Source organism: Panthera leo, chromosome D3, assembly GCF_018350215.1.
Source record: "Panthera leo isolate Ple1 chromosome D3, P.leo_Ple1_pat1.1, whole genome shotgun sequence".
Classification (NCBI taxonomy): domain Eukaryota; kingdom Metazoa; phylum Chordata; class Mammalia; order Carnivora; family Felidae; genus Panthera; species Panthera leo.
In genome coordinates this window covers 26,820,812-26,841,577 of record NC_056690.1, presented here as the reverse complement: position 1 = coordinate 26,841,577, position 20,766 = coordinate 26,820,812, and the positions used below count along the sequence as shown (strand labels likewise).

At 52.4% G+C, this 20,766-nt stretch overlaps 2 protein-coding genes across 4 annotated transcripts in view; both read left to right on the top strand.

Annotated features, from left to right (window-relative positions):
• The window catches only part of KIAA1671 (KIAA1671 ortholog), a 199,701-nt gene extending 190,755 nt beyond the window's left edge, over positions 1-8,946 (top strand). For all 3 annotated transcript variants that reach the window (XM_042909520.1, XM_042909521.1, XM_042909522.1), the window contains 4 exons: positions 537-661; positions 2,093-2,226; positions 5,813-5,895; positions 7,093-8,946. In XM_042909520.1, coding sequence (XP_042765454.1) covers positions 537-661; positions 2,093-2,226; positions 5,813-5,891 — 338 coding nt within the window. In that variant the 3' untranslated portion in view covers positions 5,892-5,895; positions 7,093-8,946. The remainder of the gene's footprint in view (positions 1-536; positions 662-2,092; positions 2,227-5,812; positions 5,896-7,092) is intronic.
• Positions 8,947-15,919: 6,973 nt separating this feature from the next.
• On the top strand, positions 15,920-20,744 carry CRYBB3 (crystallin beta B3). Its single transcript, XM_042910836.1, has 5 exons — positions 15,920-15,994; positions 17,579-17,697; positions 18,229-18,361; positions 19,270-19,412; positions 20,527-20,744. The coding sequence occupies exons 1-5, from the start codon at positions 15,920-15,922 to the stop codon at positions 20,690-20,692; spliced, it is 636 nt and encodes a 211-aa protein (XP_042766770.1). The 3' UTR covers positions 20,693-20,744.
• The last annotated feature ends 22 nt before the right edge of the window (positions 20,745-20,766 follow it).

Below are 20,766 nucleotides of genomic sequence, written 5' to 3'. Positions count from 1 at the left end.
CTGCTTCCAAGCCCGTGCCAGGGCCCCCCTGGGAGGCTAAAGCCCCTCGCTCCTGACTCCTGGAGGAGTGGGGACAAACAGTCCACACCCCCCAAAGTGTCTCCTACGAGGCTGGAGCATGGCCATGCAGTTAAGTCCCTGAAAAGGGGGCTTGGGCTAAAGGAAGCAGCTTCCTGGTCCAGCTCTGAGCGGGCCTCCCACAAGACACACGAAGCCCCCAACCCCGTCTTTTAAGAGCGCGGGCCGCACGCATTGCTGGCTGAAAGCATTTCTGTGTCCTTTTCTCCACCAAAGACTTCCTTCTCTCTCCCTGACTTGGAAGGAGCTGGGAGCCTGGAGGTGGGTCTGACTGTCCCTTCTCCCAGGAGAGCACCCATCATACTGTATTGCCACTGATAAGGCACCTGAGTTTGTCCTCGTCTGTAAACTGGGCCAGCGATCCATTCCGTACAGGGCCGGTATGAGGACCGCGTGAGGGACAGTGTGCGGGGGGCCTGCTGGCCGCCAGTGACCTCGTGCTCTTTTCTTTGCAACAGAAGAGAAATCTCCCAGGAGGGAAGAGTCCGATGAGGAGGAGAAGCCACACAGGGCCGAGAGGACCCCCACCGGCCATCCCCAGAGGATGCCCGTGTTTCCAGGCATGGACCCGGCCGTGCTAAAGGTACCACGCTTCACACCCGGAACGACCCTCAACCATGGCAGTGCAGAGAACGGGTCCCGTGTCTCTTTCCCTCCCTCCCTCCTTCTCTGCCTTTCTTCCCTCCCTCCCTTCCTTCCTTCCTCCCTCTCCATTTTCCAAACCGTTTGACTCACAAGAAGTCGCGAAAATAGTACAGGGCGTTGCCCTGCGTGCCTCGCCCGGCTTCCCCCGGTGATGCCTCACGTGACCACAGTCCGAGTCATTTGTCGCAAGAACAAGAAGCCAGTAGACGGCAGATGCATGCTGGTGCCTGTGGTTGATTTTATAGGCCTTCAACATGGCAATGTCTTAGTTTTTTGGCTTTATTGTCCAGCATTGGAGCAAATGCTATCTTACAGGGCAGCGTAACATAGCAGGTGGTGAAAGGCTCCGGGCTCCCAGGTGGACGCGTGCGTTAACTCCCGAGGCCAGTCCTTGGGTCCCTGGACACAGCTCAGATCCACTGCGCCCTGTGAAAACGAGGCCCTTGCAGTCCATTTGCTTTGGTTAGCATGAGTTCCTTGAGCCCGGTGGCAGCCACACCTGCTGGGGTCACTCCTGGCCACAGGCGACGCTTGGTCGTCAGTTACCATCAAGGGAGGCCAGCAGGCTCATTCTGGAAGGAGCCCTGGAGTTGGGGGTGGGGGTGGGCAGACCCGGGTGAATGCCAGCTCTTGAAAACTGTGACTCTGGGCGAACTGCTCGAGCTCTGACCTTTTGGCAACTCCTCTGTGAAATGGGGAAGTGGGCTACTGTGTGTCACGTCAGGCCTGGTGGAGCCCAAACGGGGGGCGTCCTGTGCACAGAGCCGTGAGGCGGACGGTAGTGAGGGGGGCCGTCCCAGAGCTGCCTCAGAGACAGCTGTCACCTGCCACTGTCCCAGCCCCGGTACCCCCGAGGTTCGGAACTCTGTGCCCACCGTACTGTCGCCCCGTCCCCAGCCAGGCCCTCCAAAAATGGGTGAAAATGCACCCTGCTTTTTTCCTGCGGGAATCCGATGGTGAAAAACCTCATTTTATTCATGTGGACACAGGACCAAGGAGCTTGGCAGAGCTGAACGTCTGCCTCAGAGGATGAGGCCATTACCTCCATGGCCTCCATGGTTCTCGGGAAGTTAAAGGAGACAGAACGTCCTGACCTGAGAACATGCAAATGGTGACTTTTCCATCAAAGACAACATGATTGTGTGGGGTTTTGATGGTGGTCCTTTGATCCTAGTGGTCAAGGGTGGCTGCATGGACCACAGGCCTGGCCTCCAGTTTCTCTTAGCCTCCGAGGTCAGGCTGTGTTTCCTGCCTGGGTCCAGTTCAGGTGCTGGGGGGCCCTGTTGTCACCATGCAGCGATGATGCCATCAGATGGGACCCTTTCCCAGACCAGAGGCAGTTACAGACTCGGCTCTCTTCTCTCCCCAGGCTCAGCTGCACAAGAGGCCAGAGGCAGACAGTCCCGGCGAGACCCCAGGCTGGACCCCCCAGCCCAAGACCCCCAAGTCCCCCTTCCAACTGGGCAGTCGTGTGTTGCCCTCCAGCATGGAGAAGGACGACAGGTGAGGGGTCCTGCAGATGAGGCCCCCCCCAGCCCCAGACTCAGGATGCACTTCTGGGGGGTGCTTAAAGCAGAACACAAAGAGAGTTTCAACTGTTTTCTCCCTTTAGAAGCAGAACTTTGATCACTGGAACTCTCAGCAGCCTGATGTCTAAAAACACACTGAGGTGGGGCACCTGGGTGGCTCGGTCGGTTAAGCGTCCAACTCTTGGTTTCAGCTCAGGTCATGATCTCACGGTTCGTGGGTTTGAGCCCCACGTCGGGCTCTGCGCTGACCGCTCAGAGCCTGCTGTGCATTCTCTCTCTCCCTCTCTCTCTGCCCCTCCTCCACTCGCTGTCTCTCTCTCGCTCTCTCAAAAGTAAATAAATAAAAATAAAAACACACGGAGGTGGGGGTAGAGGACCAGGAATCAAGGCAGCTGGCCTCACTCTTTTCCTCCTCTCTCCACGTCCCCCATGGAGGTCCAAGGCTCTGTTGTGGAAAGACTACTGAGCTAGTCCAGCCTTCTCCAGACCGATGGGGAAACGGAGGCATCCTCCCTCCTCTTACCCTCCAAGGAAGGGCCTTCGTCTCAGGAGAATCAGGGAGACCCTGGAAGATGGATGGTAGGGCACAGCCAGGCTGAGCAAGACAGCTTAATTCAGCTGCCCTGCATCGAGTCACTGCCCCCATCCCAGGCTGGGCCAGCACGACACAAAGACGAGCCCAGCACGGCACCTGCCCCCTCCCCCACCCAGGGGGCTCCCAGACCAGGCGCTTCAGCAGCTGGGGGTGGAGGTTACAGAGCACGCTCTAAGGGCACTCAGGTCACACACATCACACAACCGGGCTTCATCCCAGAGGTGCGGCTTGAGAGCTGCGTGGCCTGGGAGAGTCCCTGGGCCTCTCTGAACCTCAGTCTCCTCATCTGCAAAATGGGTTGACTCAACCCCCCTGACCTTCCAGGGCGGTCATGAGGATGAACTGGGGAAGTGTGTGCGGAGCCCTTCTGCACTGGCTCAGGAAAGGATAGTGGGATTCTCGTCACGAGTTAGCACATAAAAGTTAGGGGTTGTTCCCGCTAGGACTGTAATGTCGTAAGTGCTGTGAGAGAGCAGGGGTTGGCAAGCTGTAGTCCACGGGCCGAATTCCGCCCACGGTCTCTTTTTGCAAATAAAGCTTTATTGGCACACAGCCACACCTATTCCTCTGTGTATTGTCCACAGCTGCTCTCCTGTTACAGGCTGCAGGGCTGACTAGTCATAACACACACCTCCTGACCCACAAAGTCAAAACGACTTAACTCTCTGGCTCTCTATCGGACCCCCGTGCTAGAGGAAGGACTCATAACCCAGACTTGGAGAAGGAAAGTGCAGGAAAAGGCTTCCAAGAGAAGAGGTAGCCTGAGCCGAGTCACGATGGACAAAGAGATGGCAGCGTGAGGGGGGCCCCAGGCTGAAGGCACAGCACGTGCAAAGGCCTCGAGGCACGATATTACGGGGAGCTGCGGGCAATGCCTATTATTAGAGCACAGGGTGGGCTGTGGGAAGCAAAAGACAAGAGGTTGAGAGAGAAACAGGCCACAGCTGAGAGGGTGCCTCTCATGCCCTGGGGACACGAGAATCGCTCTGGAGTCAGCAGAAGGTTCTGGCATTTCTCTGGGGCTGGAGGAGCCCCCAGACCAGACCAGGGTCTCAGAGGCAGCTCTGGAGGCCGGGTCTTGTGCCTCCGCCATCAGGCAAGGCTTGCCTGGGGTAGCCCAGAGCCCTGTCTGCCCAGGGGACCTCTCCTTCCTCGTAGACCCCCCATCCCTCTTTCTGGGTCACCCAGTTCCCCGAGCCCTCTGGGGCCATGGGGTCAGGGACTCTCCCTGAGAACAGCGTAGATCAGGTCTTGTGAGTACTTGTGTTTGAATTATAAAAGTAGTGTATATGCCCACCATAGAAATTTTGGAAAATATAAAAAGAATATAACACAGAAAACAAAATCACCCATGATTCGCGCCTCCCCCGCAAGACCACCAATGTGATGCTGGGGTCTCTCTCCTTCCATTTGAATGTAATTTTAAATGTAACTGAGATTACGTGTGTGTACGTAGCTCATTTTCCCGTTAACGTGTTTCATGTGACCGTTTTCCCAAGGCCATTAGACAATCTTCATAAAAACGATCTTTTTCTTGAATAAAATTTCAAACAATGATGACTTTATTGTTTTGTTAAAATGGTACGTTCTCATTACAAGCAGTTCGGAGAACACAGCAAAGTCCGTGAAGAAAGTAAAAAATAAAATACTCTGAAGTGTCACCATTGAGACGGTAGCTGCTCAAATGTATTCACTTAGATGTTTCAACCTGTGCACTTGTGGTTTGAGTACTTTTCTGGGTGTGTGTTCTTAAAAAAAATTAAAACAAATCTTGACCTCTTCCAAACAATCATTTGTTACCATTTGGTAAACATAAGGCATCTATCTGTGTCATACGGGCGACATATTAATCAGTGTCTTCCAAAGAAATAGAACCAGTTGGATGTATATATACACATGCACACACAGAGTAGGAAGAGACAGGGGGAGAGAGGGAGAGGAAGAGGGCGGGGGATGGGAAAGGGAGACAGCAAGGGAGAGAGAGGGGGAAAGAGAAGGAGGGAAAGGGAGAGGGAGAGAGATTGATACTTATTTTAAGGAACTGGCTCACACGATTGTGGATGCTGGCAACTTCCAAATCCATAGGGCAGGCCAGTAGGCTAGAGACTCAGGGAAGAACCAGTGTTGTAGTTTGAGTCCCCAAAGCAGTCTGTTATCAGAATTGTGGGGAGCTCAGTCTTTGTCTATTAAGGTCTTCAACTGATTGGATGAGGCCCACCCATAACATGGAGAGTAATCTGCTTTACTCAAGGTCTACTGATTTTTTTTTAATACTAATTTCTTTTTTTTTTAATTTTTTTTTTACATTTATTTATTTTTGAGAAACAGAGGGACACAAAATGTGAGCGGGGGAGGGGCAGAGAGAGGAGACACAGAATCCAAAGCAGGCTCCAGGCTCTGAGCAAGCGGTCAGCACGGAGCCCGATGTGGAGCTCGAACCCACGAACTGTGAGATAGATCATGACCTGAGTCGAAGTCAGACGCTCAACCGACTGAGCCACCCAGGCATCCATCCCAATACTAATTTCTTTTTAGAAAATACCTTCACAGAACCATCTAGAATAATGTTTAATCAAATACCTAGGTACTGTGGCCTAGCCAAGTTGGCACATACAAATAACCATCATGGGCATTTCCATGGGTGGAGAGATAGAAGGATGGAGGCACGCCTGGGTGACAAATGGATTGATGGATGGAAATAATTCTGTGTCAAATGACTTCACAGCTGCAGATTATTTCATAGAATGGGCATACCACGATTTATTTAATGTTCCTCGTTGTTGGGCACTTTGATTCCCGTTTCTTGCTCATCAGTCACGTTAACACGGGCACCTTTCCTACCTGCGAATGCCCAGCTCAGCGGCGCCTCGGCACAGAGGGTTCGGAGTCTGGTACCGCATAGCCCTGCCTGCAGGGAGTCCTCAGTCTGGCTCACGCTTGACTCTCACTGGCTTTGTGGTTTCAGGTCGGAAGAGCCCTCTCCCCAGTGGTTAAAGGAGCTGAAATCAAAGAAGAGGCAAAGCCTGTATGAGAACCAAGCTTGAGCAGGTATGAAGGGGCACAGTGGGGGAACGTGGACAGAGCCTGCAGTCTGCAGAGTCAGGAACCTAGGCCAGAAGGCAAAGGGTTGGAGACTTTTGGACCCTAGGAGAGAAAAGGGGAAATGGGTGCGGGTGTGCCAGGCTCGTATAAAGAGGGCTGTGGTGACCTGTTTCCTCTTAGGGGAAAAAACCCAGGTGGACAGCCTAGGGGAAGAGCCAGATAAACCTGGGCTCTGGGCTCATGCACTTGGCTAGCTCTTCTCACTGCATCTCAAAATGCTTTCATAAAGTGGAATGGTGAGACATCAGAGATTAGCTTAATCCAAAATGTCCCCAGTTTTTGCATTCATATACAGCCTGCATAATTAAAAATTAATTTGGAAAAAAAAAGATTAAAAAAGTCAGATGATTCGATATGCCCCAGTGCAGGTCCCAAATGACTTCAGATCTCAAACTTCAGTTTCCCCATCTGTAAAATGGGCTAATCGCGTCCATGTTGCCAAGTGGTCCCCAGGGCTCAGTAAAGATGCACTAAAGTGCCGGTGGTTAGTCCTAGGGGTAGGAGCGTGTGGTTCATGCTCCCTAAAAGTCTGCTCTGACATGAGTAGCACAGGAGACCCGCCAGCCCCTTACCCACCAACCTCAAATCCAGAAGACACCGACAACGAAGCGTTTTCATGACCTACTTAGAGGCAAACCTGACCTGCATGGATGTCTTTACATTACACTGCAGGTGTGATAGGGGCTTTGCATAATATATATGTATGTTACATAATACATATATGCATGTATATACGTTTGTATAATAAACGTCCCCCCCGCAATTCTAAATTCCCATCTAAATCTGTGCTCAGTTTTAGATAAGGAATCAGAGCCCGTGTTTATTTTGTGTTTAGGGCTATACATGTGACATCTCAGTTAAACTCATAGAAATCCATATGAGGAAACTGAGGCTGGAACCCTGACCTGACCCTAAATTTCACATTTGTTCCACTGCATCTGACCACCGGCCACCTTTCTCACCCCACTCCTCCAAAAAACAAAACGAAACAAAACAAAACTCCAAACTCATCTTTCCTAACCTATGGCTTGTGGGGATGGCCGTCTTGGAGAATACCCAGAAAAGGTTTTAAGGCTTAATGGCAGAGACACATAGGGTCACATGTTCCCCTTGCTGACGTCAGGACTGTCTCTTCCTCTCCAGACAGGGGACACTGCCACGTCTAATGAACAGAAGCCTTAACTGTCAGAACCCGAAGACGAGGCCACGCTGCTGCCATTCGTTCCTGCACATGGTTACCTGCCTGGGCCCTTGCAGTTGGGTGGAGAACACCGGCTGGGGCCTCCTGGCCCTCCGCAGGCTCCCCCCGGATCAGGGCGGCAAGACCCACCCTCCTCAAGCAGTTGCACGTCTCCCCCAGACAGCACTTCAGACTGAGAACGAAGCCAGGCTGCCCAGAATTGTCCATGTTGGTGGTTTTGTGTTTTCCATAAAAACGTGCATTTCTACCCACTTTTAGACACCACTCCAGGAACATGGGTTTGAGGCTGGACCATCTCCCTGGGTTCTGGAAAAACACCTGTATTGTGAAAGCACTTCGTCCTCCAACCCCAGGGCAGGTCTCTTTCAAGAGCATATTTCCAAGGAAGAAGAAACCATCCGTTTCCTGCTGTAACTGTGGTCCACGGCAGTGTTACAGGGTTGGGGTTTTGATTGCTTTTTTGGCAAGTTCTGTCTCCCTCCCTCTCAAAGAATCAGCAGTTCCAATTTTTTAAACACACACGTCTTTGCAGTGTATTAATCCTTTCAGCGGGGCTGTGTGCACAGTTGACCTGTCTCATTATACGTCTTTTTTGTTTGCTTTAGAAGGCGTTAAAGCAATAATTCAGCCAATTTTCTTTGAAATTAGATATGTACATATGTTTTTTTATGTTAAAGAGCAGACGGAAAGATATGTGAAGAGTTTGCTTGACATATTCGATCATCTCAGGTTATCTCATCCCTACCCGATGCTTTTAAAACAAATTCTAATTGTCACCCTTGTATACCAATCTTCTTGGTTCCTTTCCATCTGAGCTCTGATTTCTATGGAGTGACCTTTGTCCCTTGGCCTCAAATGTTCATAAATTGCAGCCCAAATGGCAGTGCCTTTTCACTCAAAGATCAGACCTGCCCTGAGAATCTTTATCTCCAGTCGTTTTTGAACATCACCCGCAGTGCCGGCATGGAAGAACCTTTCCAAATAGATAGGTCTTTGAACAAATGCATGAATGGGGGGTTCTTTTTTTTTTCTCTTCACCTCTTCCTTCTACCACTCCTCCGTCCCCCACCAACTCCACCTGACCAAGTGCTTATTTTAGGTCCAAACGCAGGAAGTGAGGGTCTTGCTGAAACTCTTCTCTGGACGAAAGTGCTGGATGCTAGGTGACAAAGTATAAGGTTCACCTTGCCTCTTTTTTTTTTTTTTTTTTTTTTTTTCTTGATAACACTAAGCTCACTCCCAGGAATCTCCAGGACCTCTGGGGATCGTCTTTCTTTTTGGAGATTCTCAACACCAGCCTCCTCCACCTCTGAAACCCAAGGCTCCCGCAAACATCCCAGATATGCTTGACTGGCCACCTGCCATGCCTGCAGTCGCCATAAACTTTGTGCCAACCTTGCCTGGGCTGTTCACAGGGCACCCTGTGACCGCTGAGGGGTGCCAGAGCTGAGTTTCCTAAGGCTATATATGGAAGGCTATATATGGGGATTGAGCACATGTACGCCCACCCCCTGACTTCCCAAGATGTGAAAATCTTTCTTGATAAATCCATTATTTGCAAAGGGTGTCAAAACATACCATACCATCCTTCCCCCTGGCCATGTCTCCAGGGGTCTCCATTTGTCTCCCCATCTCTTCTTCCTCCCTCACCCTTTACCATCTCTTCCTTCTCTTGGGGGGTGGTTGTGGGGGGTGAAGAGCAATCCTGTTTCTTCAGGTTAAGCCAAACATCTGGGCCCCGGAGGGCAGTTGTGGTTCAGCACCACGGACAGGGGCCGAAGCCCCACCCCCCCCCCCCCCCCCCCCCCCCCACCCCGCCAGTCCTTTTGGCTGAACTTTGGCTACTGATGGGCAGTTGTTGAACCATGTTACCCACCCAACCTTTTGCATCTGGACGCCTCATTGCATCTGTGTCTAGAGGTTTGGCCCTGCTTGGTAATAACTTGAATTCCTTTCATTCCCCAAGTTAGTGGTCAATCAGTTCTCTGGGGCATTGGGTGGGATGCATCTAGGAACTGCTGCTTTGTGTGATTTTCCTTTTTCCTTTCCCCTTTCACTTTCCCTTTCCTTTCCTTTTTTTAAAAAAATTTTTTTAGATCCACTTAATGTTTTAGAACAGTTTTGATGCAATGGCTTTCCAGGTCAATAGATCCCCTTTAAAGACACTCCGCATGTTCTGACCCTGACTCTTCCTGGCTCCTGCCTTTCTTTCCTTCAGGCGGGAAGGGTCCCTTGATGCTTTGGACAGTAGGAATTTACCTGCTCAGTTCAATGAGAATATTGATACCATGAAGAACTTTCCAAGGTTCGGTTCTGTTTTAGCGCAGTATATCCAACAGGAAAGAAGAACACTTGAATGTGAGATTAATCTGGAGATCTTTTGCCTATCCTCCCACACCTTGATTGGAAATAAGAATCCATTTAATTCCTTCGTGATTAGGATGTACAAAGTCCGCCCCCCTTGAAAGTGACTAGAGCAGCCTCACCTCTCCACTGTACAAACGACCATCACAGGGGGTCAGGAGCCACCGTCTCTCTGCAGGCTCCCCATGAGCTCTGGATCCCACTATGACCAGCCCAATGATGTTAGAAGTGACTGATGCTTTGGAACTTTTGCAAATAGCTGGGCACGTGTGTCATTGGTTTTCTCCTCTTTCTAAACTGAGTGAGCTCTGGCATTAAGTGGACAGCTGTATGCTAGTTTCTTGAGTTTGCCTGGGCCACCTTTGGATATCTGTGTCTTCTAAAACTAACTTAATATGCCTTAACCATTTGTATGCAATCAAGTCACCTGCCCTCATCCAACCGCCTTCCTGGGGGCCTTTGGCTCTCCTTAAATGAGAGCCTTATACTGAACACAAAACCCTATGTACGCACAGTCTCTCCCTCTGTCTACACACACACACACACACACACACACACCCTTTGCATGTCAGCATTTTGATGGCTGGTCTTTTGATCGAGTCTGTGTGTTTCTCCCCTCCAGTGGGTCCCCTTCTTCATGGTCTTTTGCCTAATGAAACAGAGGCCTTTGGCTTGTGAAATCCCATGGTGAGACCTCAAAAATCAGTGTTGTGGGGAATTCCTTGGTGCCATCAGACAAATTCTCGTGAACTCAAAGGCTTGCGTTGTTTCGATGTTGGGGGTTTTGAATGACACTGACCTGACAGCCTCAGGTTGTCCAGGATTCAGGAAAAGGACAATGAGATGGGGAGTTTTTCCAGGGGGACAAGCCATCTGTTGTGAGACAAATGTGTTTCCCTTTATGTGTCCTGGGAAGTGAGGCCAACTCTAGGCATTGCTAAGGAGCGAGAATAGAAACAGGCACAGGTCTGAGGTCCCAGAGTTTAGGGGCTGCGCAAGGTATTGGGGGGAAACCCTTGATGTGCTTTCCCCACAGGAGAGCTCAGCTGCTCCCACCCGGTGCTGTGAACTGCCTCATCCATTTATGCTTGTACATGTCTTTGTCACAACACCCCCAGATTGCCCCAGGAGCTAGGCATAATCACAAAGCTGAAAACCCACAGGCACATGGCCAGATCGCCTCCCAAACTAAACACTTTCTCACAGGTGACTCGGGCCTGCACAGAAGACAGTGTCCCTCCCAAGGAGAATGCTGGCAGGCCTGCCTCTCCCTCATCAGTTTCTGTTTCTTCCCCCTCAATCCTTGTGTTTCCCCCTGCCCCATAATCCTGTCCCTTAACACAGGAAGCTAGGTTCCTGTCCCTAGAATTTCAGGGTGAGCCCGAGGGGAGAAGTAGAGGCAGGAGAAGATCTCTGTCCATTGGGGGATACCCTCCCCCCCTTAATTCACGCCGTGGCAAAGTCACCACCGTAATGGAGAAACCTACAGCCTCAATTGTGCCTTTCTTCCACCACCATGTATTAAACATGGAAGCAAAACTCCCATGGCACCATGGTTCCGTGGGGTGGGAGGGACGGCACTGACCTGGAGGGAGCCACCTGGAAGAGGTAGGACCCACTCCACATGTGGAAGGGAGTCCACCTTGGGTTACACCCACCTAGGAAGCCATGGTTCCGGGCTCTGCTGTGCTATGAGTCAACCCCACTGGGATTCTGGGCAAGCTGAGGTTCTGGAAATGTAGGGCCACATAGAAAGCCAGTCAGTATGCGAGTGTGACAGGTGTTCGCCAGCCTCTGTCCTTTGGTTCCCACCATCCCACCCGTCTAGAATTTGCTTTCTTATGTTTGGATTGATTCCTGTGGGGAGGGGTGCAGAAATCTGGGTTCTGCAGACTCAGCCTCAGGTTCCTGGAGAGCTAACCCTTAAAATCAATCGGCTTCTCCCCGAATCTTCTTAAATAGTCACTGTCCAACCTGGTGCCGGACCATCTCCCTCTATGAATCCAACTGGCCCCTTTTTTTGACAATCTCCAGTGGTGTCACGCCTACAAAAAAAAAATTGCTGTTGTCTAAAGAACAATTTGAGCTTTTTACTGGTCTCATTTCACATAGCCTTATACATCCTGTAAATAGGGGGCTCAAAAATAATATATTGTGTTATGGAAGATAATTTTGTACTGTGCTGTTTCCTAAATCATACTAATATCCTAGAAACGATGTACTTCCCCGATGGATCTGATCCTCAAAACACTTTGTAAGATGGAGGGAGTGGAAATATATATAAATCCGCTATATATTTTCCTAGCCTTTCTTCTGGGTCCCTTCCTGAGATATTTGAGTCACGGTAGGAAAGAAACTCCAGTCCTGTGTATAGGTAAGTTAAACCTGCCTGCTGGTGTTCTTGCAATTGCCTTATGAATTCACAAGCTCTAGGGGTTCTGAACAGAAGGTGGACGACAGGTACTTTATCCAATCCCAAAAAGAGTCTCTAATCGCGTGACTGAGAATTCATCTAGAAAAACCTATATTTTTAACGTTAAAACAAATGGGGGCTTCCTGGACCTCACAGAGTATTGGATATCTACAAGTGCTTTTATATTTTGTAACTGTAAAGAGGTTTCATACGCACAGAAGAGCAGTTGGGAATCTGGCCAACTGCCATTAAATAGGATGACCTTTGCATGTACAAAGATGTTGCATTCAGACTATGAAAATAGCAAATAAAGCTTCGATGCAAGTTGCACTGGAGAGCTCCGTGTGTCAGTGTGCAGATGAATGGACTCTCCCATGCATGCACCAGCTGAGTCGGTCTGTTGTCTGTGCTGAGCTGGGGGCCACCGGCAGGAAGGGGGGGAGCTGAGGTCCCGGGAAAGGGGACCCGTGGAGACAAAGCAGGATTTCCATTCAACGTGGGGTTGAATCCTCGTTCTGCCTCCTCCCGGCTGTGGGAGTGCTGATAGTGGCATTAGCGGGCAAGAGTTTAAGCCAGTGGTCCTCAACTGGGTGGACAGCGGCCCCCAGATGACACCTGGCAAAGACAGGGGACATTCTTGGTTATTACAAAGAGGGACGGGAGGTGCTTCTAGCATCTAATGGGTAGAGGCCAGGGGTGCGGATCAATATCTCACAGGGCACAGGACGGCTCCCCCCACCACCAAGAATTAACTGGCCTCCGATGGCAATAGTCCCGATACTGAGAAACTTTAGGCTGAGGAAACGTGGCATGTGAAAGTGTTGGGCCACACAGCAGGTCCTTTTAGGATCCAGAGATCCTAAAGGATCGGATGGGAGGAAGTCACACCAGATCCCCCTTAGACCTTCCCCCCTAGATCCCTAGCAGGTGGTGACTGCATCCCAAGTTAAGGGGGCAAAACCAGCTCTGGGTCCCACGATGGCCAGCAGGAAGTAGTCCCTTGGTTTGAACTGCCCAGAAGGATCCTCCACGGACAGAAGCAGGAAAGCCCCAGTCTGAGTGTCTTGCTTCATGATCTCTCCGTGGCTGTCCATTTGCAGATGTGGCTCTGACCTCCAGCAGCGCCCCCGAGGTCACCTGCTTCCAGAGGCCAGCTGCAGCTGCCACCGAGCATTCCATCAGCATCTCCAGAGACGCGGGGTCACTGGGCTCTAGGCTAACTTGAGGATTTTAGCCAAAAATAACAAAACCAACCCCTGTTTCCTAACAATTCACTCCTTGGCCCTCTCCTCATTTTAGTCTCCCAACCATCATTAATCATACTTTAAAAATGTGTGGGCCTAGGGTTTTGGTTTGGGTTTGTTTTTGGCTTCTGTTTTTCTCTTTGGGTTTTGTTTCATTTTTTTGTTTGTTTGTTTTGGGGGGGCTTTTTTGGGGGTCATAAATAAGGTAACAATCATGACTGCCTTTATTTCTATTGAGGCTAAGATCTGGGCCCTGGGTCAAGCCAGCCTCTCCACCTCTCTGCTGTGTGCTTCTGGGTAAGTGACTTCACCTCTCTGAACTTAGTTTCTGAATCATCTATAAAATGGGGATCATAATTCCTTCCCTAAAGAGGTTTGGGTGGGGGGTGCACCTGGGGGGCTCAGTTGGTTAAGCATCTGACTCTTGATTTCGGCTCAGGTCATGATCCCAGGGCTGTGGGATCAAGCCCCATATCGGGCTCTGTGTCAAGCAGGGAACCTGCTTAAGATTCTCTCTCTCCCTCTGCCCCCTCCTCTACCCCTCTCTCAAAGAAGGAAGGAAGGAAGGAAAGAAGGAAGGAAGGAAAGAAGGAAGGAAGGAAGGAAGGGAGGAAGGAAAGAAGGAAGGAAGGGAGGAAGGAAGGAAGAAAAGAAGGAGGGAAGGGAGGGAGGAAGGAAAGAAGGAAGGAAGGAAGGAAGGAAGGAAGAAAGCAGGCAGGCTGGGTGAAGATTAAACATAATGTTCATGAAGTTGGCACATAGCCTTGCACATAGTAGATCTTCAATAAATGGTAGCTGTTAGCCATACATGCCTCTATATGGAGAAAATAAATCTTTGTTGGGTCTGTTACAGCATCCCGTGGACACCCAATTTGGGGGTTATGTTTAGGATAACCTGACTTAAAATTTAGGCCGTAATGACACATGGGAAAATTGATTCCGGGGCCCCTTGCTTTAAGAACTGGTATCATTCCAAAAATGTCACTTAGCGGATTAGGAAGGTGGTGGCTCCAGGAAGCCAAAGAAAGGGAGTTGGGGGGCACTGAAGAGCTTTACACCCCGATGCCCGCCCGTTGGCGCTGTCAGGCTTCCAACAAAGCTGATGAGGTCCGTCTGCCCCCAGGAAGCCATCAGGGGCCATGGCGGAGGACACAGGCACTGGGGCCTCCCTGGGCCCACTATTGGAGTGAAATGGCCCGAACGGAATCGGGTGGACGGGGCGCTGCCTCAGCAGGCTGGGATGTGCTGGGCTGTCGAAAAGCGCCCATAAATAGGACGCTCCGAGCAAAGGCAGACTGAGTCTGCAGACGGTGCTGGCCCCTCTGTTCTTCCTGAGGCTACAGCAGCAGGTTCATTCTGGGATGGGCAGGGGAGGGGAGGCGAGAGCTGCCCCGGCAGGCCCAGACCTTTGGGGATCTCCCTGGGGCATGCACGGCTGGCCCCTGCACAAACCGGGGATTCACTTAAAGGCTGGAGCCAAGAGGGAGGAGCCGATCCAGCCACCAAGCCCAACTGATATCAGAGGGAGGTGGCCAGGGAAGAGTCCCCGGGCATGTGCTTAGGCTTCCTCCTAAGCGCAGCTGAGGAAGGGGGGTGAACAAATTGGGGGCTGCCAAGGACCCTGAGGGTCCTCCCTGAGCTGGGCCAGGCCCTGTGACCTGCTGAGGCCAGGCATAGACAGGACAAGCATCCTGTAGGATATGCATCCCTGGGCCTGTGTCCAGAGCATATGGGCCCTGCAGCTGCACCCGCCAGCAGTGGGGGCGCTGGGGCCATGGTGGGGGGCACTCAGGTGCGGGGTGTAGATGTGTGTGCCTTGTGGACCACTACGGACGTCTGAGATGGGCACGGTGTGTGTATGTGTGTGTGTGTGTGTGTGTGTGTGAGAGAGAGAGAGGTGGGGGGGGGCCGTCGTGTACAGTGAGTGTCATGTGACTGTGTACAAGGACCACGGGAGCTTATGTGTGTGCAAGTTGCGTGCATGTGTGTGTGCTGATAAACTGGAGAACAGTCCCCTGTGTGTGTCGCGGGACAATCATGAGAATCCTCCCACGTGACTACTGTGGGGCCTGTGTGTTGTGTCACGGTCCCCACAGGGATGCAGGGAACAGTCTGTCTGTGTCTGTGTCTTTAAGTGGCTGGTACACAGTAAGTGCTCCATAAATGCATATGGAATAAATCACCAAACGTCTGGAAACTGGGCCAGAGCAGGTGTCCCGGGATCTGGTCCTGCATCGTGCATTCTCTGGATATCGCTCTGTCTGCCCGTCTCCCACCAGTCTGTAGTCTGCCGTTCATCCGGGTTACCCAGCCCCAGGCCAGGCACCGAGCAGGTGCTCCTGGAATCTTTGGTGAACAGAGTAACGAATGAACAGAAGACCGTAGCCCAGAGCATGGAGGTGGGAGAGATCCCTGTAGAGAAACCCCGCGGAAGCCCACCCTCTGGCCAGGGTCCGGAGGTGGTGTGCCTACACAGAGCTTGAAGAACCCTGTTTTGGGGAGTAGTTGGGGAGGGGGAAGGGGGACGCGCTTCGGGGCCAGGCCCAGTCCTGTGACCCATGACAGGTGCTCAGTGAATGTTTGTCGAATGACTGAATGACCCAGTGCAGTGAGTCACGACCACGTCCTCCAAAGCAGCAAAAGGTTCTGTAGCTCATCTTCGACCTCAATCTCATCCGTACCTCGTTCGTCCCGGTGCACCCCGTGACTCACTTTCCTTTGCTTGGAGCCAGACGCGTTCCTGGCGAGATGGCGGAACAGCATGGCGCACCCGAGCAAGCTGCAGCGGGCAAGAGCCACGGCGGCCTTGGGGGCAGCTACAAGGTACGGGGCGGGAAGGGGTCCCAGCGGCTCCGGGCCTGGGGCTGCTCTTGGGCCTCAGGGTCAGCTTCCCCAGCAGGCAGCCGGCCTCCAGAAAGAGAAACCCCTGCCAGCCATCGGGGGCCAGAAAGACACTCCCTTCACGCCTTTACTGCACCCTCTCTCCTGTGTCCTCATCTGGAGAACGGAACTGGACACACGCAGCCTGTCTCAGTGGGGCACAGAGGCCCAGGGGTTTCAGGAGACATGGCTCGGACTCTCCTGCCTGACCTCAGTCCAGTTCTCTGGCTCCTCTGGGCCTCAACAGCCCCATCTGGAAAATGGAACAATGCTCGCTGTCTCGGCCCCCTGAGCCGGCGCTAGAGCTAAATGTAAAAGCCATTGCCCTGGCCAGCTAAGGAGAATTCCGACGGCTGGAATTTGTTGGCTCTCCCCTCTCTGAGCCTCCCTGGGGGCTTTAACCTGAGATGGGGTTGGAGGATAGGTTGACTAAAGGGATAACTGTGGGTGGGGGCAGTTCTGAGGATGTGCTGGTGGCTTTCATTTTTTTTTTTTTTTTAATGTTCATTCATTTTTGAGAGAGACAGAGCATGAACGGGGGAGGGTCAGAGAGAGAGGAAGACACAGAATCCGAAGCAGGCTTCCAGGCTCCGAGCTGTCAGCACGGAGTCCGATGCGGGACTCGAACTCACGAACCGTGAGATCATGACCCGAGCCGAAGCCGGACGCTTAACCCACTGAGCCACCCAAGTGCCCTGTGCTGGTGGCTTTAAAGAGAGTGGAAGAGAAGAAAAGAGGCCTTCCTCCTCTTGGGATTGGGGGGACCACAGGGTTGGTCTAGGGACTTCTAAAGGCCTTTGCAAAGCCGCAGAGGCAGTGCCCGCCTGGAAGGCAGATGCCACCACAGGCCCTTCCTGGCTCCGTGGGCCTCGTCCATAGCAGCGTGCAGGAGAAAAGAGCCAACCGACTTACCGAATCCTGGTTCCTCTGCCTAACTTGCTGTGCAGCCCAGGACAAGTGATGTACCCTTTCTGAGCCTTCTATAAAATGACCAGAACAGATGTAACTCAGGGGCCTTCTGCAAAGACAGCTTGTGCTTCTAGGTGGATAAGAGAGGCAAAACCTTCCTCTTCCTTTGCAGTCTCTTCCTCTCTGGGCGTGGGACAGGTGAAGGTCAACTCAGACGTTGCGAGCTGCTGTTTCCTTCGTTGGCACAGGGAAATTTCACGTTAAGGAAAATACAGATTTCTGGCCTCTCTTGAAAAGTTTAAAACGGGGCCCACATTCCCTCCTAACCATAAGCGGCTTCATTTCCTTCCCCTGGGTCATTTCACCCTGTTAGTTTGGGGTCAGATAGTAGCTGCAATCCTGGTTTGAGATTCCTGGAGACATTCCCGTGTGTGGCCACGAGGGGGCAGTGCAAGCCTGCAGTCGATGCTGGATCCCAGCGCGTCCAAGGCAGAGCAGATGGAACGGAGGGATGGTCCTCCTGGCCCTGCCCCAAGGAGGACCCTGCAGAGGGAGGGGATAAAGGGGTGGCCCTGGGAGCTCCACGCCCCTGGGATGCTCAGGATGCTGCCCTTTCAGGTGATCGTATACGAAATGGAGAACTTCCAGGGCAAGCGGTGCGAGCTCTCGGCTGAGTGCCCCAACCTGACGGAGAGCCTGCTGGAGAAGGTGGGCTCCATCCAAGTGGAGTCTGGGCCGTGAGTACCTGGGCCCCCAGCCCCCTCCTCACAGCCCCGAGCCTTCCGGGGGTCAGGAGGTCCGGGTTCCAGGTCTAGGTCTGCTGTGGGGTCTTAGGCGACTCCCTTCCCATCTCTGGCCTCAGTTTTCCCATCTGTCAAATGGGGATAACACTGGCACGTGCTTCAGAGAGAGTGTCTGTGAAAATGAATGGAAACGTGCATATAAATAACAATATAATAACAATAATAATGAGGAAGAGGTGGAGAAAGGAGAGGAATTATCTTTGGATTACCTACTAGGTGCCAGGCATTGTGCTAAGAAGTTTCCTGAGCACCTACACAAAGGCTGCACATAAAACAGATTCTTTACACTATTTCCCAGGATGGTTTTCTGGCTCAGTCTCAGCGGCCAGTATGTTCCGGGAGCTCCTTTCATACCTGGACCAGGGATCAGTGGTAGGGCTGGAGGGAGGGCTCAAGGTCGAAGGTCAGCAGCTTTGGGGGCCCTTCCCTCAGGAGACGCGGGTCCAGGCCGGTTTCCTCCTACAGGTGGCTGGCGTTCGAACGCAGGGCCTTCCGTGGCGAGCAGTTTGTCCTGGAGAAGGGGGATTACCCTCGCTGGGACGCCTGGTCCAACAGCCACCACAGCGACAGCCTCCTGTCCCTCCGGCCCCTGCAAATCGTGAGTACAGCTCCTGCCCATTTGGGGGAGCTCCTAGAAGCAGGACCGGCTGGGAGCTGGGTCAGGCAGGCTCACTGTGCAAGCTTAGCTGGGGGCCAGGCTGGTACGGACCTGGCTGGGGAAGGGCCGTCTTCATTTCTGACCTAAAAGGTTGTGCGGGCTGAGAAGCAGCTGGCTACGGTCCAGTGGCCACTGGCCTGGGGACTGGGACACCAGGATTCACATCTTGACTTCGCCAGCACAGCACTGACACTTCCCTCTGTAACCCTGTTAAAATCAGGAGCCACACGGTCCAGTCCCAGACCAGCATTGTCCTTAAAGCAACGCATCCCGGAAAGTAACTTCAGAAAGTAATTGCAAAGCAGCTCGGGTTCTCCACCTGCCTTCCTCAGACACCTGGAAGGGACTCGATCCACAGCGACACTCTTAAATGTTGCTCTGCCCCCCCCCCCCCCCCCCGCTCCACCCACCCTCCGTGGCTGCTCCAGCCCTTTCTTCTTGTCACAGTCACTGATGCTACAGTGGGAAGAAAGCTAAGAAGACCACAGTCAGAACGTGGTTTAGTCAAGAGGGAATCCTCCTGCGTTACTGATTTTTATCTCCTTCCGGCCTTTCTGTGCCTCGGTTTCCCTAGCTGCTAAATGATGGGAGTTTTAATAGGAGCCCCAAGGCCCACTCTCGGCTTCATGGCTCCCTGGCTCTAAGATTCCCAAGGAGGCTGGCTCTGGAGGAACCTCCCTAGCCTCCCGTCCCTCCTGCAGGCATCTCCTGAATCGCCTCCCTCCCTCGGGCAGGGGGCGCTCGGGAGTAGGCGTTATTCTGTTGTGACTGGATTCTTTCCCATGTCTCAGAAGCCCTGTTCTGAGCGTGGGAGGGGCCGCCGGCTCACCACGTGATCTCGCCCCCAGGATGGCCCGGATCACAAGCTGCACCTGTTTGAGAACCCAGCTTTCAGCGGCCGCAAGATGGAGATAGTGGATGACGACGTGCCCAGCCTCTGGGCGCATGGCTTCCAGGACCGCGTGGCGAGCATCCGGGCCATCAACGGGACGTAAGGGACCCAACCCCCCACTCCTGCCCTGCCCCGCCCTCTGGCTTTAAATAGAATCTCTGTTCACTGTGTTTCCTGACGCTCCCTGCCTCTCCAGGCATGGCGGGGGGTGGGGGGGCCCCATGATGGGAATGGCTAATTGTTCACCCTCCATAACCATTAGATATCCAGGAAGCTTTGACTTGTAGGAAGTTTTATCTTTATTTTTTAATCAAGTGAAATCTGTTGCTCTTACCTGTCCCTATCTAGGTCTTCACTCCTTTGCCAAACCTCCCCAGGCCCTTGAACTGATCCTCAGGGGCATTTTTGTTTGTTTGTTTCCTTTCACAGTCCTTGCCCTTCTTACCCGGGTGAGAAGTGACATAGTGGTTCTCTAGATATGACCTGAATAGTATACAGGAGAGTGCGTAGTACATCACCTCCCTCCTTCTAGGCTTAATATCTCTGTTAATGCAATCTTAGAATCATTTTCCCTTTGTCAGTGACTACATCTCTTTGGGCTTGGGATCTGGGGTTGAGCCTTAAAAGGTGCCACTACTCCCTGATAGTAATTTATTCAACAACTTTGTGCTGAGCATTTCTATGTGTAGAATATGGGGGCAACAAGAATTACACAGCCTCTGCCCTCAAGAATTTTAGTCTGCTGGGGAGACAGACAAGGAGACAGGTATTCACAATTTATTGTGACCAGGATTGCGATGGGAGACTCACAGGGGCTCTCTGATTCAGCCTGGGGACGTCAGCAAGGGCTTTCCTGGAGGAGGAGACATAGAAATCGAGACGTAAAGATGAATGAAAGGGGAGAGGGATATGGATGAGGCAAGGAAGAGTGTTCCAGGCGTAAGGAAAAGCATGTGTAAAGGTTCAGAGACACTCCGTTTCAAGGAAAGTAGTATGAGAGAGGTTGGAGTATGGGGTGTGGAGAAGGCATGTTGAGATGTTTGGTGAAGGACCTGTGAGCAGGGTAGGGAGTTTGAATTCATCCGGAGGGCACTGGGGAGCCTGGGAGGAATTTAGGCAGGCAGAGAGCGTGGTCAGATGCCGGCTTTCAAAGCCTCGGTCTGGCTGGAGGCAGGAGGCTGACTGTCCTTACCGCAACCTTGGTACCCGGCAGGTGGGTTGGCTACGAGTTCCCCGGCTACCGTGGGCGCCAATATGTGTTCGAGCGGGGTGAGTACCGCCACTGGAACGAGTGGGACGCCAACCAGCCGCAGCTGCAGTCTGTGCGCCGCATCCGGGACCAGAAGTGGCACAAGCGGGGCTGCTTCCTCAGCAGCTGAAGGGCACCCAGGCCCCAGTGGCCCAGGCCCGCCCTGGGGGGCAGCAGAGGCAAGAAGAGGAGGCTCCAGGGCCA